We start from the raw sequence: 26613 nt of genomic DNA on the forward strand, positions 1-26613 counted from the left end.
TTAATATGGTAGATGTTTTAGCCTAAGTAGTGAGCGGGTCTGTGTAGCTTTAAGGCAGATCCTGAGACATGGGAGGGGCCGGACAACTGTACAATGTCATTGTTTTCATTTTCATGTTGTTGTAACACAGGCAAATCAGGCTCCACTGAAACTCACACCAGACTGCCTCTCAGCTCCTCCCCTAATGAACTTTCAAATGTTTGTCTTACACTGACTCCACAATGTCAAAGACGGAGAATTCAAATAAGAGATAACTTGAAATCCACTGACTCTTTTAACACACTACGACAATCAGTTGTATCATTTGTTTCCAAAGTAAAAACGAAGACAGAAAACAAGCACTTATGTGTGAGCCCTTTAGAAACCCCTTCACAAATGGTAATGCTTTCCACGTGTTGCAACAGTAACAGACCAGCAACAGTTGGTTCTGGAAAAATAACATGCTGGATCCAGCTGCTGCGAGGTAGACCCCAGTAAATATCTTACCTGACTAGATGTCAACCGTCTGCTGTCGAGCTCTGGCTTTTGTAGTAACCAGCCAGCGATGTCATATCACAGGAGATGAAGGAGCCTAAGAGGAACACACTTTGTGTCAACAAGCTTTAACTCATCAAGACTGCTGTGATTCAGGCTGTGGAAGAGAAATCACAGCAGAGCAGCTACAGGGTTGTCCAAATACTGTGGTGTTCTCACGCCTCCACACAGAAGCAAATTGATGATGTTTACTCTGACACAGACATACCTGAGTAAATATAGTCACACCCTTACATTTCGAGCTGATGGCTTATGCCCAGACAACATAACAACAAGGTGCATGGAGAAAGTCATTATCTGAATGCTGCTATATGTTTACCTTTTCATCTTCTGCTATTTGCATTATGGCTTCTATCACTGCCGGCCTGCCTGCCATCACTCACTGCTAAATATATCTATGTCAATTCAATCTGTGAAAGTTGCTATAATACTGTAATGGGAACTGCCAATTGAGCCATTGGTTTATGCCTGCTTTTTTACATACATCAACGTATAAGTTATACTGTTTGATAGGTCTCAAATGGGCCTTATGGACCACTGTGCTAGGTCACTGAAAATGTTTACCACAGGCCATGCATTGTTTTTGTCTGCTGCTTCTTACATCTATGTGAAATGCTATAGAATTTTTCAAACTGACTCGGTAGCACCAAACGGTAGAAATATGAAATAAATGTTATGTCCAATATCCATAGCTATGTTTTATTTGGGACCAGAAATGATATGTATTTATTCTAAGGAAACTCAATCCAATATGTTGGCAGGTGATCTGCCATCTTTTCCTGCCACAGGCAACCTTTACTTGGCAGATGGTCGCTGCTTATTTCCTCTCCTGCTGATAAGTTTCATCCACTTAAGCAGTGATAACAACATTTGTACCCTATATTCAATGCGTACAAAATTGAGAATTATACAGAAAAAAAATGACTTTTGCTTGCCTAACAAAAATAATAAGATGATAAATAGATGTTGGCAGGAAACGCTTTGCAAAGATGGAATGTTAAACATTCACTGTGTCTGATGGTGGATTGCGCAGCACAGCAGGGATTAGGAAAGTATCTGCCTTTTATAACATAAGACTATGAGTATTCCTCACAACAAGAATTACTGGAGCTATAAAAGGCAACAAGTCCAATATCTTAACTTCAAGCAGGATTTGTATGTTGAATACTCAAAACATTTAGCAGTGTGTCTTTAAGAAGTAGGTGTAGCACAGACACATGTCTTTGATTTCTAGCAGGACGCAGGAGTGGAGAGCCGAGCTCAAAATGTTACAAGCAAAATATATTTAGCCAGTAACCTGGTTTAGCCAGTTATACAGATGTCCTGATATAGACAATGCAAGTTCATGTCAACTGATCTATTAGCAGCTTAAAGAGGAAGTACAGTACAGTCACTCACTCCACAAAAAATATTTAAGGATTAATAAACAATCCACAAATATGTTTTATAACCTCAGATGTCTTCTGACATCTAGGACATGACTGCTTCATTTTATTTAACACTTTAATAATTGTGTTTCTTTGTACTTTTCTTATCTATGTGTGTGATTCTTCCTTTACTGATAATAACTTGTCGTTCTTCTTTGTATTGAATTAGGTTAACGTTTATTGGAAAGTATGTTGTTACAGTTGTAAGTGTCCTCATCTAAAACACCACGATGAGCCTTTAAGGCTTCTTCTTGCCTCCCGTTGGATATTTATTTATTGTATTGTCTACGACTTTTTTAAGGGCTATTAATAATAAAAACATAAGAAAGCTGCATGTAATATGCATCACCTAAAGACTTTATTCAGTAGATTAAGGGAAGGGAAATAAAGTGGTCTCAAACAGGGGCAAGCAAAATGTAACATGTGTGTAAATGTGTTAATCAAAAGAAGCAAGTATGCCTGTGAAATGCTCCAAACTCTAAAATGTCCAACATGATACAAGCAGATCAATTACGTTATTAATTAAAATCCTTATTCTATCAAATCTCAATTAATAATAAACAATAATAAATAAACAACCTTTACTAGATCTATAATAGCTATTGCCATTCAAATCTGTGTCTCATTCTGCAACAAGTGTGAGCTCTACCTCCTGTCCCGTGCGCTCACCTCACGTTAAAACACCTCGTATCGTGCACAGTACCCGGTCCATTTAGCAAAACACAGAGTTGGCCTGCACAGAAAAGAGGTGCATTTAAAGCATAACAACCATCCTGAAGTAGAGAAGTACTGAAAAAGTGTCAGAACAAACGTAGAGTCCAAACAGTCTACCAATTACACAGGAAAGGTAAACTGCATCAACAGCTTGCTGGCTAGCAACAGTAAGCTAACAACTCAAGACTCGCAAAATGGAAACACTGCTGTCTGATAGAAACCAAAGACAACTTACCGGGATGAAAAAGTCCTCCGTTTTGCCTTTTCTCGCTCCGAAACAACTTCAAAGACAATTTATATATTCCTACTTAGAATAGTTATTATATTACCAGTCGTCGTGACAGTAGGATAATAAAGAGGTTAGCGGAGAAGCTAACTTTAGCTGGTTTACTTAGCTAGCCGACGGGCTGGCTATCCCGTCTCAGGTTGCAGTGTTGTTGACACCAGACAGCGTCAACGAGTGGTTAGCCTCTGAAGAGAAGTCAAGTACGTAAACATAACGTAAGAGAGTTCCGGTTAATCCTTTCGAAATAAAACACAAACAAACTCAACTGACTATGGCAGCCACAAGCTTTCGAAGTAGTATTTTAGTGTTACTAAAGATGTTATCACAATTAAGGAGTCAGATTTAATCTCAAGGAAGGGATGTGAGTAGAAGTGATAAAAGAAGTTATGGAATCTTTAATCAAGTAAAAGCAACATTACTGCAGTGTTGATAAACAAAAACATTTTTTTTGAAAAGGTAATTTGGATTATAATTTGTGATGCATTTACTTGGATGTTGCAGCTGGTAAAGAAAGCCTTTTACTTTTTTTAAACTATATTTACTGCCAGCTAGCTTGTCAATTTCACCAAATGTACATTTGTCAACAAAGGAGTCACAATTTATCTCTGGGAGAACATTTGTGAGTAGCCTACTTGTGTTGGTAAAAGTACAGATACTTTACTCAAGTAAAAGTAACAATAGCCTACTAAAGTGTATAACAACTATGTTTACATTTTCTTATTTGAGTAATAGAACAAAAGTATGAGCATCAAAATGTACTTAAATTCCCAAAAGTGTATTAACTTAATCTGCACAATGGCCCATTGTATATAAGATATTAAAATATATTTTATTAAATCTGTGAATTCATGTGTTATTCACTACTACTGTTAACTACTTTAATAAGTTGGAGATGGTTCCAATTGCTTTTTGTAGCTACTGCAGTTTAGCTTAATCTATACTTAAACTGTTTCATGTGAATACTTAAGTAACCTAGTTTATCAAAAGAATGTAGTCAAGTCAAGCCTACAATATTTAGTAGAAGTATAACATGATGTGAAATATAATTGCTCAAGTAAAGAACAAGTACTTAAGTACAATAGTTACTTTTCACAACTGTTGTCTAGTCGTGAATAGCCACAGTATCACTCGAGCAACTTGTGTATTCTAAAAGCTTATCACTGACTTCCGGGATGAATTTGATCTTAATGTGGATAACTTGACGCATCTGTATCTGGACACTACATTGGATAATGCGATTTGGAGAGAACGATCCCATTCCAGCTACTATAGAAATAATGTGTCACTTTCAAGAGAAACCTTACCTTCAAACCTTCTGACTAACATTTATGAACTTAGTTAGAATAAAGCGTTGTTATAATGAACAGACATGTTGTCATATAAATAAGGATACCCATATCATTTATATAATTAAATTAGAGCTGCACCAATACATCTACACTAATCCGTTGGTCATTCACAGAAAAATAATTTCCAACTTAAAAATAAATAAATTCATCGTTAAAGAAGTTTTTCGTGCAAAAAAAATCTTGAATCCAGCCTCTCCGATGAGATATCATACTTTCCGATTCATATCATATTTAAATGACTATCTTTGGGTTGTCGACTGACAATGCAAGAGATGAGACGACATCATCATGGACTTGCAAAGTGTGATGACCATTTTTCTGATATTTTATAGAAACAACAATTAAAGATAATCTTAATTCAAACCATATACAAAATAAGTATGAGGCAACATTTAATGTTAATATGCTTAGTTTGTATGTCCTCTTGGTATAAATTAGGCATTTAATGTATAAAGCGTTGACCCAGGGGCCGAGATAACTTTATGACAAAGATTATACTGGTTGTACTAGACTGCCCCCATGTGGAGAAAACTAAATACTGCATCGACAATATGGAAGCACCTGTCCTGATGGAGACTTCCATTTGTTGACCTTACCAAACCAGAACCTTTATTAGCCTTGGCACTAAGAGCAGCATTAAACACTCAGTTTCTTTATTGTGCATAATGGTTTATTCATTTCATCAGACGACTTATGTCCACTAGCCTTTAAACTTGCTCAAACTTAAAAAGCTCATTACAGAACCCTCAAACCAAAACATATTCAATCCACTTTTCTTCAAAGCATTCGTTGGATGTCAGCAATTCATTAGCTTCAAACCTTTTCAACACTGAAATCAAGCTAGGGAAATAAAAGTAAAAAATGAGTAAACCTTTAAGATGACAGGAGAAAAAACTAAAAACGGAAGAAAGTATAGGATATACTGGAGTTTTGTTGAACCAACAGATCTAATCTCTTCAATACAATACTGTGTTTTTAATTTCCTCACAATGGTATTTCATGTATTCATGTTGTTGTTAGAAAATACCATGGTGATGAAGTACTAGCCAACACTGATAGGTATGTTTCCATTTAATCTAAGAGGAAATTCCAAATGAATGTCTGAGCACTGAGTATCTTGGAAAGATTTTTAAAAAGCTGCACCGTACCTGCAGCTGGCTGACTGCTACTGCAATATCAAGCACCCAGATTTATCTCATCAATGTAACTCATGGAACCCAGGTGCTCAGGGTCTACTTCTTGAACGTTTGACATCATACAGAAACGACTGTGATGCGAGTCACCCTGAAGCCATGTAAAGCTTGTTTTATTTCTCCCTTTACTTTAGCATCTGAACCTAAATGTAACCCAAAAGTTTGCTTTGTGAAAGGAGGACGCTGAAAAGCTTTGACCTTCCGGAAAATGTATATAAATTAAACTGATGACAACGAGAGAATAATTAAAAGCAGCATGAACTTTAGCTACGTACTGAAAGCTTCAATAGCTTGTAACTCCAAGAAAGATCTGTATGAAATTAAAACAAGCATAAGGAAGATCAACTCAAGACAAATATGGTTGAATAAACTTCAGTGTCGTCTACTTTGTGTGAACCATGGATGTGCTGAATAGAAGTTTCTGCTTTTTCTTCTTCTTCTTTCCTCCTTTCTCATCTGAAAGACAACCAAGGGTGAGTGTTAAACAAATACTTGAATTGCAGAAAGGCTATTTATTGGATAAAGTGAATCGATGGACGCCAGACCTGGGACGACCACATGTTGTGGAGGAGAGTCCAGCTGCAGGAGAGCCTTCTCGAAGGCCTGGCTGAAGGAGTTCTGGAAGCTGGGCACCGGCACGCGGTCGGACCCGTCGCTCTCTCCGTCGCTGTCTGCTGCCGGGGGGCCGAGCAGCTCTACATGAAACAACACAACACTGATGTCAGGAAGCCCTCGCGGAGTTACACTGCTAAAAACTAGCTTTACAAGAAATACAGTGCACTGAACTCAGCTCCAGTTACTACGTCCAGTAGTATGTGCAACATATACCAACTCACACAAGCACATATACAAGAACAAAGCTATCTTAAGTGTATTGTGTTTTAAACAGATGTATAACAGACCGTTTAAAAGTGAAGCACTGTTACTTGCAAATAAACAGATATTAATAACGATATACTACTTAAATACAACACGTTGCTTGTTGAATAAGAACAAATAAGTTACCATTTCATCATTTAACTCTGCACAAAAAGACAACAAATAAACTACAGTTAGATTCCAAATTACGGTTCTCTATTGATTCCAAAAATCTGAGTTTTGAAGATGACACTGACATATTTAAAAAAAAAAAAAACTATATACAAGTTGCAGCTATGACTGATTATGTTGCTGTTAATGAAATGGTTTCAATGATTTTCTGGCAGAATGCTGCAGCCCACAAAGATCCTTTCTTTGTGTAGATTTATATATGAAGGTACTACAATGTTGATAGAAAAGTAATGTCCACTAATGAACTACAAAGTCCAGAGAACTTGTACTTTTGTATTGACATATCAATTTTAACAAGAGATGGCACTAAAATAACCTAAACTTGTAGGACACATATGATGCAAGTATTGGAAGCTTGCTACTTTTGCTGTCTAAATTGTGAATCTACCTTTCTTTGGAGCGTTCCAGGGCCCAGCATCACCTCTGGCTTTCCCATCTCTGAGCATCTATACAGGACACAGGAGCATTTCCTTTATTTAGATGATGTGCTTCAACATCAGCACTTCAGATGTGTGATGCATTTCCCCAATATGACAAATGCAGTCTAAATAAATGATGTTGCCAACTAGGTATTTGTATATTTTCTACACACCTGTGCAAAGGACATACAGTTGGAGTCATCCTCCAAGCTACCCACAACGGGTGAAGAGCTTTGCCCATTCAGACTTGGGAATCTCATCCCATCTAAAACAACAAAAGGGATGTTAAACTCACAATAGTGCTGAAACATAGGCCATAAACAGCCAGAGGCCACACCTATAGCTCTGAGCAATACACTGCAGAGGAAGGAGACGCTCTTACCAGAGGAAGGACTGGTGCTGAGGGGTGACGGGGGGGCAAATGAGAAGTCAGGCTGCATTAGGAAGCTGCTGTTGTGAGGAGGAGACCCGAACGCTGGGAAATGTTGAAGGTTCTCCAATCCGATATGCACCTCAGGATCTGTTTAACATACAGAGCAAACACAGTTACAGCCTCCGGTCCAGAGAACGCTCCAATTTATTCATATATATTTCAGGAGGTATGACTCCAGTTGTGACCTGCACATCTGTACTTACATTTACCCTGCTTCTTGTTCTCCTCGATTTCAATTCGCTTCTCTCTGCGCTTCTCATCCCTCACTTTCTTCTGCCTCAGGCGCTTTCTCTTCTCCAAGTCATCTAGTGGTTTGGGAGGGAAATGTGTCAAATCAACACTTTCAATCTATGTCACCTTCTTCCTGTAATTAACAATTCCATAGACATGAAATGTATTCTCACCTGCAAATGTATCTAGAGTCTCTTTGGACACAGTTGGTGGCTCCAGGGCTAACTCACAGATACTGAACTCGCACGTGAGCGGCAGATGAGCCAGGTAGCGATGCCGACGGCGGATATCCTGCAACAGTTAAAGTTACGACATAAGCAAATAACAGAATACTGGGCACAGTAGATTTTTTGCAGAAAATGTTTCTGCGGAAACAGCTAACCAAACTGATCTGAATATTAGGTTTTGTGTGTCTCTGTGTGGCCGACCTCAGTGACTTGGTGTCCCACTATCTCCACCACTGTGGCAGTGATGGAGTCCGGACTGGCCTCCAAGCTGCCGTATTCACGCAACAGACAGCGTACATTCACAGGATGCAGGAACATCTGCTGGCAGTCATCAGCTGGAGAAGAAACATGGGCGAGGGAGGAAAGAAAAAGTTAGAGTCAACACTGAAACTTAACCGTGAGTGAAAAGAACAACAACTTTTTACACAGCTGATAAAAACAGGCTTCCATCTAATATGTAAAAGATTTTCCAACTATGTATGTTTATGTTACTTGATTCTGGGTTCTACTAAGCAAATGCAGGATTTGTCTGAAATCTTCAGTAAGTTTTTATGTTAGAAAATTGTTTGCAAATCAGTGTCCTAAAAAAGGGAAAATGTTCTCATAGGAAACAACTAGAAATGAGCCATGATGATGGCTGAGTCAAGAGATTAGGGTACCACCCCAGTGTTTGCCCTATATACATTCAGCAGCGGCGCTGCACCACTGCTGAATGTGTGCGCACCGCTGCTACGGGGCGCAAGCCAGGTACCAAAATAAAACAATTATTTAATTATTCTTTTTTTTTGTATACATTAAAATAATAATCCGCACAGCCTCTGTGAGCAAAAACAGTTTAAAAGGGGAGTGATTTGTAAAATATGCATAAAGAAAAAGAAAGAATACCAACTAGGTAAGATAAGAATAAACAAGTTGAAATGATTTGTTATTGGTTGTGTTCATATTCTAAAGATGTTTGGATTATTGAAAAGTATACAGGTCCCTTTCATCTGAGTGTTGAGCGCTGTATCCATAAATTCATTTTCTGCTCAAAGTGCACCAGATTGATGCTTTTAACTTCAAAATTTAAAAAACAATCTTCCCGGGGGAGCATGCCCCCCGAACCCCCTAGAGGATGTGAGGTCCACCCCAAAATTAAGCAGGTTAAAATAATTAAATTGCATACTTTTTATTTTGATTGTTTGTTATGTGGATGTGTAGTATTTGTGTTACTGTATGTTCAATAAAGGTGATTTAGCAAAATACACGTGTAGAGCCTCAAGAGCCTTTCTTGTGCTGGCAGAAACATGGAAACATGGAAACAAGTACGGGGCGCACTTCGCACACACTAAAAAAATTTCACGCGCTCCGCACTCACATTTTGCCTTAGCACCGCTGCTTTGACTCCATCCTAGAGGAAACACTGAAACCCACCTTGGTAAAAATAGTAGTAGGGTCCGTGCACCACGCTGGTGGAAGGGCGGCCTGAATCTGCCGGTTTGATAGGGATCTCCTCTTCAGGCTGGGGCTCTGGGGCTTCATCCATCATAGCCTCCAGAGGCTCCTCCAGGACATTCTCCAAAATACTTTCAGGGAAGCCTAGCAGCTCTTCCTTGGCCTCCTGTGGGACCTCCGGCACTTCTGAGACCTCCGCATCATCCTCAAACTCTGCAACCTCGTCATCAAATGCAGAGGTGTACTGCAGCACAGGCTACAGAAGGAAGAGACACCTCTTACTAAACAGAACAACCTGAATATTCCCATTTAAAAGTAGAAAGCTACAATGTTGAGAAAGAACATGCAAGTAAAAATAATTTCCCATTACTCATAGACACTACTGCTGTCAAAGAAGAATGATGAAAGGACTGTTTTTAGACTCACCTTGGCGATGCTGGAAATAGTAACCACTTCGTCCATAGGGGAAGGGTCTTCCAGAGTCAGAGAGGAAAGGTCAAGCATGTTTCTTACATGTGCCTTCTGCTGCTTCAGCAGCATTTCCTCTCGCTCCTAAATCATAAAAACATACATTTAAAAAAATACGCACATCAAAAAAATGTAGCCAGGACCCAGATAAATAATTTTTGAGCGGGCTTTCAATGGATATGGGATTTAACAGAAAATATAACATGACTTCATAAAAAGCCACATCATGCTATAGTCTGGAGCCAGCATTAAAGAGGCAAATATCTGTCTGCACCCATGTATGGTTTTATTCTGATTCATAAAGAAGGTTTTATATTCTACCTGGAGACACCCAATAGAAAATAACATTGATTTCACATTAAGCGGCATTGCAAAAATAATAATGATTTTTTTTTATCATCAGAGGTGTTTTTGCTCATGTTGTGTTGAATGCAGTGATGTCATCCAGTGAACCTTTTGTGTATGTGCGGTCATTTGCTAAACAGTTTCCTGTCAGAGAGGCATGCAGGTTTATTTACCTGCAGGAGACACAGTGCGCTCTGGATGAAGCAGCCCTGGGCGTCCCCCTCCTGGCTGAGCTGAGCCTGCAGGGCAGCCTTCTCCTCGGCCACCAGGCTCAGGACCTGCATCGGGGAGGTCAGCAGCAGCTTGGAGTACGGGCTAAGACACACATCTAGAAAACACACACCATCGCACGGTGAGTAGGAAGTAAGAGAACCATCCCCTTTAGGAGAGTATTTTACACTTCAAGTAATATAACCCAACTTGTCTGAGGATATTCAAATGTCTGCATGGTGCTTTAGAGTTACTTTGAGCCATATAAAATAACTTTGAAGACTGTGACACCATAGGACGTCACTGATCTCCTTCATAAACAAAAAGGTGGCTTTCTCTCACCTCCAAAGCGAACAGGCTCCTCCACCTTCACCCACTGAGAGCTAGGCATGGCCACCAAAGCCCCCTTCTCTCTCCGCATCAGGCGCATGGTGATTACATCACCAGCAACATACTGCCTGGTCTCCATAGCAACAACACTGCAACAAGAAACTGATTGTTAAAAGTCACTCTCGCAGAATTGAACTAAACCAAGAGAATCAAAACTGCGTCAATGGAAAAGCTTCACTGGTTTCCTTGTTAAACCTTTTCATGTATTCTCCCCTACTCTTGCCTGATAACCAATAAGAGTGAATAAATGTATATTTTGTGCTCATGGGTAAATATAAGAGATACATTCCCTTACCATTTCCATTAGACAAGAAGAGGCCGCATAATCCCCCCATTTTTCCACACAAAGTTGAAAAAAAAAAAAGTGAACTCGTCTTGACGTGAAGTAGTGATGATGATGATGACACGACGTCATCAGCTCGCGCATCACAGAAAGTAAACAACACCGTAGAGTGAACGTGTGGAACTCACACGAGAGAGAAAACACCAAGATGAAAAAATCTGATCCATCTCATTTACCGACGAACATTTCTGCTAAAGACCGGGCAAAGCAGTACCCCAATGTCTTTCACGAAAGTGGGGGGAAACTATTCTGCACCCCGTGCAACTGTGTGTTGGAGCATAAGAGAAAGTCGACGGTGAAGACCCACTTTGATTTATTCAAACATTCGAAAATGCTTTCTGCTGCTGCGGACAAGAAAGCCAAACAACTCACGTTCACCGAGGCATCAACCTCCAAAACCCTTTCGAGGGCTACAAGAAACGAAGTGAGTAGCCTACAAGATTGAAGCTGGTCAGATAACGAACGAGTAAATGAAAACAGAATGAGGCGGAGAAGTGTGTGTGTGTGTGTGTGTGTGTGTGTGTGTGTGTGTGTGTGTGATTAAAATAGCCCAATTGCTTTTGCAAAAAAAAACATTGTATGTGTTTAATTGAATAGTAAAAAGGGGTTTAATGTTAGTGGCAGGTTGTGTGTGAGAAAGAATAAATAAGACAGCCCAATATTTAAAAATAAATAAATAAAATTTGTGCAACTTTCCGCATATTTCGCAACTTCCCGCAGTTTCCCCGCATAAAATCCCTGCATGTTTAATCGCATAATCAAGGAGTTTTGTCCGCGTTTTTCTGGAGGGTCTAGTCTACCATTACATTACATTACATGTTAGACGCTTTTATCCAAAGCGACTTACATACTCAATACTGTGGACAATCCCCACACCATCACTTACAATCAGAGCTGGAGCCGATTAATAATTGTGACTACAACAGATTGCAGATTGTAACTTTTGCATTAAAGAATCAATACAGCTGTTAGTGTTTGTTCGTCCAGTGGGAGGGTGGCTTTAGTTAGCCTAAAAGGCTTTTATTGACTCACCTCTTCAGGTCAGCGGTGCTTACTGCCTCATAGCAGATGGGGCACTTGGACCAGCTCTTGTCACCAATAGAGAGGTAGTGCAGCATGCACGGCCAGCAGAAGATGTGTCCGCACTTGGTGATGCGGGCGGTCAGAGGAGGGTAGAGGCAGATTGGGCAAGACGGCACCTCATGACTGTAGATACGCTGTAGACGAACACAAATGGATTTGATCACGTGCATTAGTATATAAATGAATAACCTTCATTTCCAATACACACATCTTAAAAGAGGACATATTCTCACCACTTGCTGAACACAGTCCCAGTTGACCAGAGTATCTGGATCAGTGAAGTGACCCTTGTAGTCCTGGTCATCAGACACCACGAACTGGCAACTGAAACACACACAATTTGGTGATGCCAAAGGCTAAGGTAGGAATGCAAAGGTGGATTGGCCAATCGGCAAATAAGGTGTGTATTTGTTTTAAATACTTGGCCTGCAGAAAAAGCTCCTTGTTGAAGGGCTTGTGCTTGTGGCCCCATTTGTTTCGGCGGCCCCAACCAGAGTTGCCTCCCTCTCCGATGCCACCGAAACCTCCACGAGGTTCAAAGGTAAAGTTCAGCAGATGGTTGAGGCTAACTTTTTTAGGTCCAGCAAACTGAGCCGGGCTAAAGTCTGCCCGGCAGGTCTCTGCTACCTGTGGAGGCAGAGGTGGATATAATTCTGTCAACCAAGTTCGAGCTTTAAAGTGTTTATTTTATGACTTGCTCCTTAAAATGTTGTTGTTTTTTTAGTAATTAAAAATACCAACCTCCTCACGTCGTCCTCCACCTGCAAAGCCATATTGTTTTCCTCCACCTCTCTGGGCGGGTCTCTTGTCAAAGCTTTTGCTTTTCTGTGAATTGGTGTGACGAGGGCCTTGAAAACTTTCGGTTTTTGGAATAGCAGGCTCATGCTTGCGGCTGTAGCGCTTGGAGCCTCCATTATTTTTACTTTCTGAAAAATAACATTAAAATGCATTAGAGGCAGGAATACACTAATATTATGATATAATATAACATCTTCATTTGGCTGATGGAAACCAGAGAGTGCTGGAAGAAAAATTGAATATGGACTACTTTGTAACCTGACTTCATGCAAGTGCGTCAATTTACCTAATGATCTACTACTATCATTAGTGTAATGGGTAAAAGTTAGGCTTTTTTTTACTCTTTCACACAAATAAGTGTGCTTATGGGCAACCCACACACAGTATATTGCAGAATATAACACCATTTAATTCAAAGTAATAAAGATAAACCTTCTTGTTATGCATTTTCTAGCTTCATGATGGAGTGTTCACGATTTTGATTTAAGGCAAGGAACAACTTTCACTAAAAGGACCTAAATGAGAAATGGAAGTGATTTTAAAAAGTCTGCATGAACTTAGTTAATCGTGTAGAAAAATGCAGGCACGGCCGCATAGTCGGGTTGATGTGTTCATTAAACATCTATGTTAGCAAGGATGTAAACATATATTTATTCAGAAGTTGATAAAGGACAGCGTCTCTGCATCACTGCTTACGACAACTGTGGAGAATACAAACTGGTAAATACACTGTTGTTTGCAAATGTTAGCTGTTCTTCTGCCTGTTACAGGGCCAAATGTTTTGACAGCGACGTCAGCCACACCAGATAAACAATCTCTGCGCTACGGCTAGGCCCCAGCAGGCCACAGTGTGTCCATATTATGTCAGACTTCCAGTGACATCAACATTGTGGAGGGTTCTCACCTGTTTTGGGTTTAGAATCGCCCGGTGTCGGGCCTGTGGAGCTGGACCGGGGCGGAACCTTGCTGTTGGGGTTTTTCTCCATGTTTGTCTCCGTGAAGTCTGCGGTACAGGGGCCGAGCTGCAGGTAGAGAGCCGCCGAGCTCTCTAACGCCACACGGGAAAACAAAGGGAGAAAGCGGGCTGTGAGTGCGGGTCAGGCGACGAAGGCCCTGGTGCATTTCTGTCAAACGCGGATAACCCATTACGGCGACATCTTGACAATAAACAATCCGAGAAAAAAGAAGAGACACGATTTCGGCGTCTCAAGTTATGGAGGTTGCTGGTGGAGAGGACGAAAGCTCAACACGCGGGGCCAACACCCCCCGAGTTTAGGTTGTTTACTCGGTAAGGGAAACAAAATGCCCTTAACAAGGCGGCAGATGTTTTCCAAAGGCTGGAAAACACGACAATTGGGAGATTTTCACCCAAAAAATATATCCGTTAGGGAGCTTCTACTAATGGCGACGGGTCGCCAGATAGAAACCTGAGAGACCCGGATGTTTCTTGTACAGTTTGCAAAGCTGTCTAGTACAGGCCCCGCTAAGCATTGTGGGGAATGTAGTTATAAAAGTTTCGGCTATGTGGGTACAAAAAACAAACATGGGTAAATAGATAAAGGAGAAATGAACGAGGTATTTATTTAACCACTGATGCCAAATAACGTAGTATATTTACTCAAATACTGTACTTTAATACAATTCTGAGGCACTTGTAATTTAATTTAGTATTTCCATTTATTATTATGCTGTTTTGTGATTCTACTCCACTACAATTCAGAAGTTAGTTGTGTACTTTTACTCCACTACATTACCTAGTTCCTTTAGTTTCTTTGCCGATATGGATTAATGATAAACAATATTATCAAAACTGCTACTCAGCAGTAAATAAAATAATTTAAATGTTGTCCACCTTTACAAACTTGATAAACACATACATCAGATTATAATGAAAACATAAAATACATATGATTCGGAAATTGCCATATCTACATAGCGAGTACTTTAAGTATATTAAGATGCTAATACTTTTGTACTTTTACTTGAGTTACATTTTTAAAGCAGGACTTTTACTTGTAAAAGAGTATTCTTACACTTTGTTTTTAACCCATGTAAGAGTACTAATACCACAGCGTTTAAGTATTTGGACTTGGGTACAGGTCCTGCATTCAAAATGTACTTTTTACCTGGCTGGAGTAAAAAAAAAACATTCTCCTTACATGGTTTGATGCAGTATTGTCAATATTGTTCAAGGTTATGCAATATCGAAATAATCTAAATGTCTGTGCAGCCTTCAGAACATATTCGTACCATTCGTTTTACGTCATCATTTTTTTGACAGCATACAACATCATCAAAAACAGTGCTTTTATTTATACAAAAAAACAAACACTTGAGCACAAAACATAGTATGAATAACAAAAATTAAAAAGTTAATTAAAGCACAAAAACTCTGCAGGGTTACCTCTGTCCCTCTATTGAAGACAGGCATACAGTCAGTCAGTTTTCTTGGGTATCAAATGTGCTGAGCAGCTGCAGCAGTGAACAGTTTTTCCACAGAGGTGGGTATGCATTTCCTTAAATGCTTAAATGTCCCGTAACAAAAATAGTCCGCCTTCTAAATCCAAGTGAGTGAAGTCACTACTCTTCTTCTTCTTCCTCTTCTTCATCATCGTCGTCATCTTTTTCACTCTCTAATTCATCTTCAAATTCCACCTTGTTTCCTCTTGTTAGAGTGCAGTTCAGAATTGCTTTCTGGATCTCTTGCTTTTCTTCTACAAATGAAAAAAAAGGAAACCGGTCAAATAAATGTTTTATTTTTGTATTTTGGATGGCTTGAAGTTAATTGCAGTAGACTCTGATAAAGTCAAACTGCAATTAAAAATTCAACAGATTAAGCGAAGTGAAATGCTTCAATACATCTGGTAAAACAGATTCCTTTTCAACACCGTTGTTAATCACAATTTTAGTAGATGATTAGTTAAAAATCACATGAACAGATAAATCAATCAGGGGACCTCTACTGACTCTCATTGCAGAGTTCAGTATGAATGACATTAGATAGAATTGAACAAAATCCCGTACCTTCGTTTTTACATTTAGGGATCATTCGATGGAGCTGCTGGGTGTTGTATCGGATCAGAAACTTCTGACATGTTCTTATTGTTCCTGGAAAACAAAACACAATTAACAAGTGTATATAATAAAGTTATATCTAATCATTATAAAGATGAGTGTCCATGTTTTAACTTACCTCCCACATGCAAACAGTTCAGAAAACATGGGATTTTCTGCCCACGAGTTTCGATACAGGTGATGAAAGGCAATGCAGACCAGAGGAGTCTGTAACATCTCTTGGGGAAACGCAGGAATACTATTCCAGTATGAGCGTTCAGATATTTCACTAAAAAGACATAAAATACAGACAAGACTCAGAGCTCAGGCAACACAAAGCTACAATATCCTACAATGTTTTCCTCTACATCAAAGAAAAAGTGACGAAGCTGAGAACTTGTAATGCAAAAACTTACAATATGTTCATTGTGCATGATAGAATAATTGTAAAATGATTTCTTAGTTTGTGCAATTTTCTTTTGAACAGGAATCATTGCTTGAATTGTACAGCACTGAGTTGGTCACCAAACCCTATTTTCTGTAATACACACACATTGTATACAGTTGAGGTGCATGTTGGTTTAAAGTTGCAGGACATCTAATGTGTTATGTTCAGTGGTATAAAGTAACTAAGTAAATTAACTTAAGCACAGTACTTAAGTACCATTTTTAAATACTCTTTCTTTACTTAAGTTTTAGAGTATTGAAATAGCCTACTTTGTATTTTTACCCCACTATAATTCAGAGATGCACTTTTTCTTCTACTAAAATGTACCTTTAGTAACTTTGCAGACAACACTCAAAAATACTTTAGTCACACCTGGATTAAAACTCACAAGCTATTATGCAGTATACAAAGTAATTCAAACTAGCTGGACCTTTACCAACATTGATAACACATTAATGCATCAATATTTATAATCAAAACATATCATATATTCTGAAATTAGCCGATCTGCATACTTTCATTTGAGTAACATTTTGAATGCATGACTTTTACTTGTAACAGAGTATTCCTGCTCTTTGGTACTTTTACTGAAGTACAAGATCTGAGTAGCCTACTTGTCCCACCTCGGGTTATGTTATTTTTTTTTTTAAAGTAAAGATTTGAAAACCCTTACCAGAGAATCTGATGCTGCAGAGAGCCGCCCCATAGTCTCCGTGCATGCGGGCCACTGCTGCCCTCACTGCTGCTGCCACAGCTCGGTCATCCAGTAGCAACAGGCGGGCCCTGTCTGTCACGTTGATTTCGCACAGTAAATACCTGCAGGCAGAAGACAACCCGTCAGAAAGTGGATTGAGAGCACATAAACAGTGTTACAATGGCAAATGAACAGCACGTTTTACCTAGACTTGACACGAACCATGACGGTTCCTCTCTTCTTCCGTGGCGAACTTCCGTCAACAAAACGATCTACCACCAGCTTGCACTAGAGCGCCACGTGCTGGAGGTTAGAGGCTATGCTGGGTGTACTTGATAATAGACACTGGGCCGCACGATTTCAGATTTGTCTATTCATGAACACACTTTCTAATGGGAATATTTGTTGTACTTTATATATTTTAGATTAACGCAAGTTTATACTTTTACTCCACTACTTTTATTAAGCAGCTTTAGTTACTTTTCAGATGTTGCATGTATGAAGAAGATACAACTTTGTTGAGAGCCTTGAAAGGCGCCTTCATAAATCAAATGTATTATTATTATTATAAACTTTTTATATACTGCATCTCTAAAATTAAACTAGTGGAATAACTGATAATATACTGTATATTATTAGACATACTGTTTATATGTCTATATATATATATATATATATATATATATATATATATATATATATATATATACTGTATATATTTATTTATCACATATGGAGGACCTTTCTCTGCAGATTTAGTACTTGTTGTACTTTACATATACTTTGCTGACAATACGTGTGTACTTTTATTTAAGAATGTAGAACTTTGACTTGTTATGGAGTATTTTGACATGAATGTATTGCTACTTTTATGCCAGTAATTTCACATATATGATTGGGAAAAGGGCCTTTATGCACAACCAATACTTTTACTTACTTTAAGTATATTTTGATGCCAATACTTTTGTACTTTTACATGAGTAAGACTTTAAATGTACTTTCACTTGTAACAGAGTACTTTTACAAGTAAGTATTAATACTTTTTCTAAAGTAAAATATCTAAATACTTCTTCCGCCTCTGCTCACAATGCAACCAACGGGGTCATTTTGTTAGTAAGTGGTGGGGACAATTTCTCCAGATTTAACATCAGCATAGCAGAAGACAAAGTATGTCCCTCCCCTGGGTGTTGAACCTCGAACACCTGCATGAAGAACCAATACATAGACCTCTGGACCACCAATGTGTTTTTAAAATAATGAACGGCCAATTATAAGTCTTGCTGTGATGTGATTTGGAGGGAATTTGTACCTTTATGCACATAACGAGTACACAGGTATGGAGGACAGAACATGACATGAGTACAAAATAAATACAGGAATAAATAAACACAAAAAAACATTTATAAATATGGAAATATTAATGGATAAATAAAAGTTGAGAATAAAACAGAACATACATTATATATCTTTAATGTATTTCTATGTATTTTCACTTACATTTATATATTTATTCATTTCTACATTTATATATTTATTCATTTCTGTGTGCGTGTTTTGCAAAATGTTACTTTGCTTGGCAGCCTTGTATTCTGTGGATAAGACAATATTTGTAACAAACGTACTTTCAATTGCTCTGAACATTTCAATAAGTGCAGGTGTCTTTAAGTCTTTGAGTTTCTATCATATTTTATTTAACTTCCTCTGACCAGTCCCACTTTTATTTGGAAGCGTTGTGTCAAGTTGTACACAATGCAAGGAGAGACACCACACCATGACTTTTTTTTCTCTTCAATAAATATTTTTCAAGGCTTACAGCACCGGGAATTTCCAGCGTATTCATGTTCTGTATAAACTGTAAAGCCCCCTGAGACAAAAGTATAATTTGTGATATTGGGCTGAATAAATGCACTTTGATTGACTTTGATTGATTGATTTGGAGCAAGAAGTACACTTCACTCCAGAGCCATCAAGAGCCAGATATAAATGTTTATTAGCGTCAAAAATGGTGTTGCATATTAAAGGTTTTTCTACTAACTAAAACTCAGTAACAGGAGTGTAAGGGATGGGATTTCTAACAGGTCATCTCCACTAGCAGTGAGAACACGCACACATATTAACAAGTAGCACAATACACACTAGGATAAATCAACATGATATTTGCATTTCTGGGATTGAACCCACCACCTTCCAAAGACAACAGCTCTTCCTCTCAGCCACAGCCTAATTATGGGCTGTTGTTCAGAAATTACGAATTGTTGTTAGAATGGAGTTTTTTTAATGGGAAAAAACCCCTGAAGTTTGGTAAAGTTTGAAAGAAACAGAGGCTTAAATTCAGTTTTTTTCCTCACACGTCCTGGTAGCCTTGGGTTTTTCTGGAACGAAATTTGAAAAATGGATGGTTACTACTGGCGATGAGTTCAAACAATGTTCTTTAACAATATTTTTGTGTCACCTTGTAACCCTAATAAACGTAGAACCCAATACTGTCAAATTTGACTGGAATATACGTGTACTGGTGCCTTTTCTTTGGCTGAAGGGATAAATGGAGGCCTAACCAGAGGGTTGGTGGTTTGCCTCCCAGCATGGCAAAGTGAAGTGGGAGACGCCCCTCCCCCCACATCTCCGAGGGACCTGAAAAACATTAATAATAATAATTCAATCCTAAAAAATGTAGGGATATTTAATTCACAAAAAATAAAGGCCCAAACAAATATTAAATAATACTAATTATTATTTCATTATTATTATTTTAAATGTATATTATTAGGTGATACAAATAAGAATTGAATACATTACTTTTTAGAAACATTTAAAAAAAAAATTGTATATTTTATTAAAGAATGTTTTGCAAAAAATAAATTTAAATAACAATTACAATATTGGTTTATAAATGGGGACAACGATTTCTGTTTGCTGCGTTAAGAAAGAAACATGCACAAAGGTAGTGGTACAGGACTTTTTATGTTTTAATTTATTTTATGATCTTTGTGAGTTTTTATGTTTTGAGAGGTTTTGTGTCCTCGCCAGCCTAAAGGCGACACCCCCTACCTCCGAGGGACACACACAAAAAAGCACAAACGACGCCTATACAATCCATTTAAACCAAGAAACGGGACATCCCGGTCTTTAAAGAGTTCGCACCCTTTCGGTAACTATGACAATCTCCGTCCTTCTCAGCCAATCAAAACCTTACGTTTTTGTCTCTCAAACACGTTATACGCCATCTTGAAAACACACCAGCAGTTTGTTAAGTCGCTCTCAAACAAAAAAAAGGACAAACCACAACAACTCTTTTTTTCGCAGCGTTAGTGTCCGTTATGAATGGTTCACGAAACAAACCGGCACCGACAGTCAGTAAGAGTCAGACGGAGACAGAACCCGGCTCGGAGGCGAGGGAGAGAAAGAGCGGTGGAGGAATGCTGAAGAAGCTGAAGTCAAGGCGCAATCAGCCGGACAAGTGGCCTGTGGTCACCGAGGATGAACTGCGGGCTATGGGGAAAGATATTACCCCAGACAATGTCCTGGGTCTCCGGGCAGTCACGGAGGGTGAGTTATGAAAGCATTGTCTTAGTTAAAGCCGGTAAAATAACACTGCTGTACTGGTACCATTTTACCCTATGCTAACGGCGGCTAAGTGAAGAGTCAGACCTGTTGACTTCTTAGTCCACTAATTTCCTGAATCACATTGTTAGTTAGTTAATTTGTCACACAGGGTACTTTATGTCTAAGTTAACTATGTTTTGTGTTGTGCTGTGCATCTTTCCTATTTGTTGATAACCAACTAAGTAGGAGGTTTCCAAGAGCGTAGCAAGGAATTTGGAGCCCCCCCCAGAATGGATTTGCTCAGAGCCCCCTGTCCTTAAAGCTGTATTTAAGGATTTCTTTAGCAAACTGGAAAAGATAAACTGATCAACTACTGTCATGTGAAGTAGTCATGGCTCATGTTTAAAAATACAACAACAAGTCTAATTAATTTGCACGTATTCTTCTTTCTAAACAACAAATGCAGGTGTATTCACTAAAAGCTATGTTTTTTTGTCACTAGTGCAGCTTTAAGTAATGGATTCTGATGTTTTTGCCTTTTAATCACCTGGAACAGTCACTTTCTTCCACACACGAGTCAAACACCAGTGTTTGGTATTGGAAACCCAGACTACCAAAGTTGCAGCTAATGCTTAACGCCTTCCATTGTTTTTAGCCTTTTCCCCGGACCAGACAACAATGGCATTACTTCCCTTCTTTCTTACAAGACTTGACTGAATAGCCGTGAGCCTGCGCAGTGGAATTATTCACCACCACTGCAAGGTGCAGCAACCAAAAAAAAGATACTCAGACCCTAGTTTTTCCTTGAGTGCTGGCTCTATTGTCAAAGTAAGGGTGAACCTTTGTGGATCAAAGCTTTGTGACTTGCCTCAAAATTCCTGATGTAGGTATTAGTTAAGCTAATTAAATATCAATGAATTGCCTCTGTTTGCTAGAGTGTAGTTCTGAAACTATAGGTCTGCTAGTCCTTTGTTAGAAAATAATCACTAAGTTCTTTAATAATAGGTTAACTTTTACAGGGAAAAAAAGCAAATACACCCGTTTTTAGCCTTTTTTTTAAATCGAGATGTCATGTTTTTCTCTGTATGATATCATATTAAAGTGGATATGTTTGTTTTTGGACTGGCAAAATAAGACATTTAAAGACATAACCTCTGAACTCAAGAAACTAAGATGGACTTTTTTTACTTTCTTTTTGAATCTAACAAAAAGCCTTACTAATGGTTGCTTGCTCCCTATAAGAGTATTGAACTCCTCTACTGAATGTCTGTTTCTCTGAAGTACCTCTTTTATTTCATATTCCAGACTATCTGTGCAAACCTGAAGACAATGTCTACAGCATTGACTTCACACGTTTCAAAATCCGAGACCTGGAAACGGGAACGGTGCTGTTTGAGATTGCCAAACCTCCTAACAGCGGTAAGTGACACATTTACATCTGCCTCTTGAAGATTCAACCATTCACAAAACTCACACAGTCTTGTTCATGGAGATGTGTTTCACTCAACATGATTCTTATCCAAACTTCTGTATAGTTAATAATAATAATAATAATAGACTTAATTTGTTAGCGCTTTTACAGGTGCTCAAAGAAGCTTTACAGATAATAGTGAAGAAAAAAGAAAAGAGAAGAAAGGAACAACAAATAAATATATAGTTAAAGTTAAAGTCAAATAATATAAAAACAATCAAACATGAAAAGCCAGATTGAAGAGGTGAGTTTTTGTGAGTTTTTTGAAGGTGGTGAGGTCGGTGCAGTCTCTGATGGGTTGTGGGAGTTATTGATAGTTATTGATTGTCAATGGAAAGCTAGCCCTTGCTAAAAGGACCATTAGGGAGAAACATGTGTACAGACCATAGACTTTACTGTAGATCAGACACAGTGATTCTGCTCAGTTATAGCCTAGAGGTGTTGTCCTGTCAGTAAAGCACAGTATGACCAAGCATGAGTACCGCAGTCTTTCCATACAGTCTGCTTTGTATATGGATCTTACCCTATTGTCATATGCTCTTCCTGGGTCGGGTTTACCTCCTAAAAATGTCAACATATTTGAATTGCATTATTTTTACTATTAAGTGAACGCATTCATTAAAAGACATTTTAGATTTTAGAAAATATTTGGGAATCATCAGTGTGTCTTCTTGATTGATATCTTTTGACATTGCTCTTGCACGTCACAGATAATAATAGTGCATCATCTGCATGCCCACATCTTTTCAGCCCAGTTTCTCCTAGCTTTATTTCCTATCCTGTGATTATTTCATGTCGGACAGCTTAACATGTTTTCTGTTTTAGGTCCTCTGGACGGTGAAGAGGAGAGTGGGGATGTAGACACCAGCGCGGGGCGTTTTGTGCGATATCAGTTTACACCGGCCTTCCTGAAACTGTGCACTGTTGGCGCAACGTAAGTCAATTAACCATAACGCTCTGAATTGTAAAAGCTGCATGCATAATAAGCAGACTTTAAAGTGCAAAACTGAATTGTGAATGTTGTCTTTCTTGTTTCTGTTCTCTAAACCTCAGTGTGGAGTTCACCGTGGGAGACCGGCCAATTAACAGCTTCCGTATGATTGAGAGGCATTACTTCCAGGGACGCCTCCTAAAGAACTTTGACTTTGACTTTGGCTTTTGCATTCCCAACAGCCGCAACACATGTGAACACATTTATGAGTTTCCACAGCTTCCAGATGACCTCAGTGAGTTTATTTTTCCTCAGCCAATAATGTTAATGCTGTTGCAGGCATGGACGCGTTGCCATATTGGAAATGCTTAGCTATCAAACTGGTGTCATAACCTTGAGTGACATTTATAAAAATGCATTAGTTAAAAGACTTTTCGGCAGGCTGCACGACTGGAAGCCAGTTTTTTGTTACTGCCTTCATTTAAGGCCATAAGATACATTCATGAAATAAATAACTGTGTTCCCCGGTAGATTCTAAGTTATCTCCAATGCACATTTTCTTAAAATGAGCGACAGGAGAAGAGATGCATAAACACAGCCGTAAGATCCATACGTTGCTCCCAGGAAATGAATTAAAATAGGACAGACTCAAACCAACTACGGTACTAATTGTAAGTGTCACAAATGGTGGAATAATTACATTATCTGTAAGCCTTTGTTGGCAGTCTGATGGTCTCACATTGTGCAGTGGGCAAAATGATCTTATGACAATTATCACACATCTGGAACTGTATACATATTTATACCTTATAGTTCATATCTTGATCTTTGTTGAAATATTTGTCTTCCTTCTCTCCCTGTCAGTTCGCCTCATGGTGGCGCACCCTTACGAGACCAGATCGGACAGTTTCTACTTTGTGGACAACAAACTCATCATGCACAACAAGGCGGACTATGCCTACAACGGCGGTCTGTAATACCTGAAGGGGAGAAATATTTGCGATATTCAGTGGGGGATTGCTTTCATCGCATTACAACCATCCAAAAGCTTTCTTTGGGGGCGGGGGGGCAGAAGTCATATTCTCTTTGTGAACATTCCCTCCAAACGTGACAACATTCTTCACAATGGACCACATCTGCCTCCGTACAAAATCGTGGATCCATTCATCAGTACCTCATTGACCTCAGCTTCTGGGACTCTTGAGGAATGTTCTGTCAAATGTGTTTTGTGAAATCTGACTCTTTGCTCTGTCTTTTGGTTTGTCATTCAAATATCATGTAACATTTTTGCCTTAAGTTTCTTGCCGTCTCTGCTGGAAAGGGACACTTTGAATCACAGACCTCTCATGGAAAAGCCTATGGGTTGTGTCAGTTATAACTCCATTTGCTTTAGTATATAGATGTTATCAGTTGATGTTTATTTGAACTACCTTTCGCTAGTGACAACTGTGTTTCCCATATGGAAGAACGAGCATTAACTAGACGTTTTACAGTATTGTTAGTCAAGGATGATAATGTAGCACTAGGTGACATTGTTTGAGTTTCGTTCTTGCTTAAATATCTCCTTTAAATATCTCCTATCAGTTGTGAGCCATCTGGACTGTTTAGGTCAGATACTTAAGATTGGTGTTCATTTTACGAGGTACATTAGGTTGACCAATCTAGTCTTAAGTAGAAGTTTATTTTTGTTGAAGATAAGCATGAGCTCTTTTCATAATGTTAGGTGCAATATTTACCCTGCTAAAATCTGTTCAACTTTTCGTGACATAATTCGCTGTCAGTTGGGAACATTTGTTATATCAAACTCTGCACACTTGAAAACACAAAAAGGTAAAGATATTAGCCTATTTGAGAGTTATTAGACTTGCTTTACATGCCATCCATTGCTCAAACAGCACTGAAAACAGTTTGAAACGGTAAATTGTAAACAAATTACACATAATTGTGTTTTATATATAATATTAAGTTTAATACTAAATAATAGCTTCAACTTAATACTATTGCTATAAACTTACCTAATACAATTATGTGGAACCTGTTGAAATAATACATTTAATTAAAATCCTTTTTTTTTCCCTCTGTTTAGTCTTTCCACGTTATTGTACTCCACAAAGCACACGTTTTTAATAACTTGTCTTCCTGGTTTATTTGGCACAATAGTATGCTACAAATCCAACTCTTTTTGAGCAGAATTTGTCTAGCAGTGTGATATACCTTTTAAACGGGTCGCTGTGTGTATCTTCTGCTGCTCTGAGCTCAGGTTCTCAATCTACTAATGATATAAAGCACAAAGCAGGACAATAAAGAGTGATGTTCTTTGGTAGTTGATCTTTTTTTGTATTAATAAGGCAGCAGGACAGACACAGTAGTTGACCTGTTTTAAGGACGATACCGGTGGTTTTGCATATTGTTGGCCTACAAATGTTGAATGTCTATTAGTTACAACAGTTTTAATTTGCAATTAGAGCTGTAATTTACCATTACTTGTTAATTATTTTCTAAATGTAAGATAATATTGCTTTGATTAGCTGGTTCCATTTTTTTCTTTTCTTTCCGTACAGACAGTCAGGTGTTTTAGTGGCTGTCTGAAATGCAGAAAATAACACCTTGCAAATGGTCAGCATTGCTTTAATTCTATTATGCAATGTATTTAAATCATGCAAAACCACTGGAACAGTCTGGAAGTAATTTCCAAAACTCAAAAGCTCCTCTCACTGTACTTTGTAACATGACTCCATGTGCCTTATATCCAGGTGTTCATTGTTAAGTTGTTTGTTGTGTAAGGAAACGTTGTACATCATCCACCTGTAAGGCAAAAACGGCATTAAGCTGAAGGAAAGATAATTCATTTCCGACGTCTTGGAGTACTGCCTTTTGTAAAACAGGTGTCTTACAGCCTGCGTTGAGTCATTTTGTACATTCTTATTTTATCTTTGGGATTTTAATGTTTGAAGCATCAGTGACAACTCATGATGTAGCCCATTAATAACTCAGACAAGTGTTGTATCAGGCACACACTTTAAACAGCTGAAGCTTTTCAATGACCCAATACTACCACCTCAATTTATTTGACAATTGGACTCAATGGATGTATCTCGGTCTGCTGTTTTGGTTAGCAGCACTGGTGTTGCTATGCCAAACCGTATCGGTCAGCGGTGTTTTATTGTAAAAAATGAAAATGCCTTGAGAAGAGGGTCCAATTTGTGTTTCTGCACAAAAAGTCTAATAGACTGTTTGGATCAATGTATGGATCATATTTGTAACCCGTTGCATAGACCCCTCCTTTTTTATTGTCTAATTTTACAAGTGATAAACTCATGTTCATTCAAATGTATTGTAAATAAAAATATTAGACTGAAAAACATTGAAAAGCTGGTGTTTATTTTGAGTAGATTATCAGGGAGTTTGGGAAACTTTTGTCTTTGTTTATCTAGATTAAATCAGCTGTATTGGTACCTTGGGAGAATACAGCAAATCATGCTGATATTAAATCTTGTATCATTTGTAAAAGTTGTTGCAAACTACATATATTGGAAAA

At 38.5% G+C, this 26613-nt stretch overlaps 4 protein-coding genes across 5 annotated transcripts in view; 1 reads left to right on the forward strand and 3 right to left on the reverse strand.

Moving 5' to 3' along the window:
* LOC307042196 (uncharacterized protein) overlaps positions 1 to 3148 on the reverse strand; it is a 30610-nt gene extending 27462 nt beyond the window's left edge. Inside the window, exons 1-3 of one of the 2 annotated variants that reach the window (XM_079685938.1) lie at positions 2911 to 3148; positions 2631 to 2694; positions 487 to 571 (exon numbers count right to left, since the gene is read on the reverse strand). The gene's annotated coding sequence lies outside the window, so the exon portion shown is untranslated. The remainder of the gene's footprint in view (positions 1 to 486; positions 572 to 2630; positions 2695 to 2910) is intronic. The other variant, XM_079685937.1, reaches the window with a different exon arrangement.
* A 1810-nt stretch (positions 3149 to 4958) lies between these two features.
* On the reverse strand, positions 4959 to 13972 carry rnf10 (ring finger protein 10). Its single transcript, XM_079686233.1, has 17 exons — positions 13839 to 13972; positions 12878 to 13062; positions 12558 to 12763; positions 12370 to 12460; positions 12086 to 12270; positions 10663 to 10799; positions 10284 to 10438; positions 9724 to 9849; positions 9277 to 9553; positions 8065 to 8198; positions 7810 to 7927; positions 7609 to 7710; positions 7355 to 7492; positions 7146 to 7237; positions 6942 to 6999; positions 6049 to 6198; positions 4959 to 5959 (listed from the first exon to the last, which is right to left on the reverse strand). The coding sequence occupies exons 1-17, from the start codon at positions 13918 to 13920 to the stop codon at positions 5886 to 5888; spliced, it is 2310 nt and encodes a 769-aa protein (XP_079542359.1). The 5' UTR covers positions 13921 to 13972; the 3' UTR covers positions 4959 to 5885.
* Positions 13839 to 17464, reverse strand: pop5 (POP5 homolog, ribonuclease P/MRP subunit). Its single transcript, XM_079686234.1, has 5 exons — positions 17336 to 17464; positions 17110 to 17252; positions 16128 to 16277; positions 15959 to 16042; positions 13839 to 15648 (listed from the first exon to the last, which is right to left on the reverse strand). The coding sequence occupies exons 1-5, from the start codon at positions 17353 to 17355 to the stop codon at positions 15515 to 15517; spliced, it is 531 nt and encodes a 176-aa protein (XP_079542360.1). The 5' UTR covers positions 17356 to 17464; the 3' UTR covers positions 13839 to 15514.
* A 2858-nt stretch (positions 17465 to 20322) lies between these two features.
* Positions 20323 to 26437, forward strand: unc119b (unc-119 lipid binding chaperone B). The gene is made up of 5 exons (XM_079686746.1): positions 20323 to 20676; positions 21979 to 22092; positions 22970 to 23078; positions 23198 to 23370; positions 23940 to 26437. Exons 1-5 carry the CDS (start codon positions 20448 to 20450, stop codon positions 24050 to 24052), a joined length of 738 nt encoding a protein of 245 aa, XP_079542872.1. The 5' UTR covers positions 20323 to 20447; the 3' UTR covers positions 24053 to 26437.
* The last annotated feature ends 176 nt before the right edge of the window (positions 26438 to 26613 follow it).

Source organism: Notothenia rossii, assembly GCF_949606895.1.
Source record: "Notothenia rossii genome assembly, chromosome: 6".
NCBI lineage: Eukaryota > Metazoa > Chordata > Actinopteri > Perciformes > Nototheniidae > Notothenia > Notothenia rossii.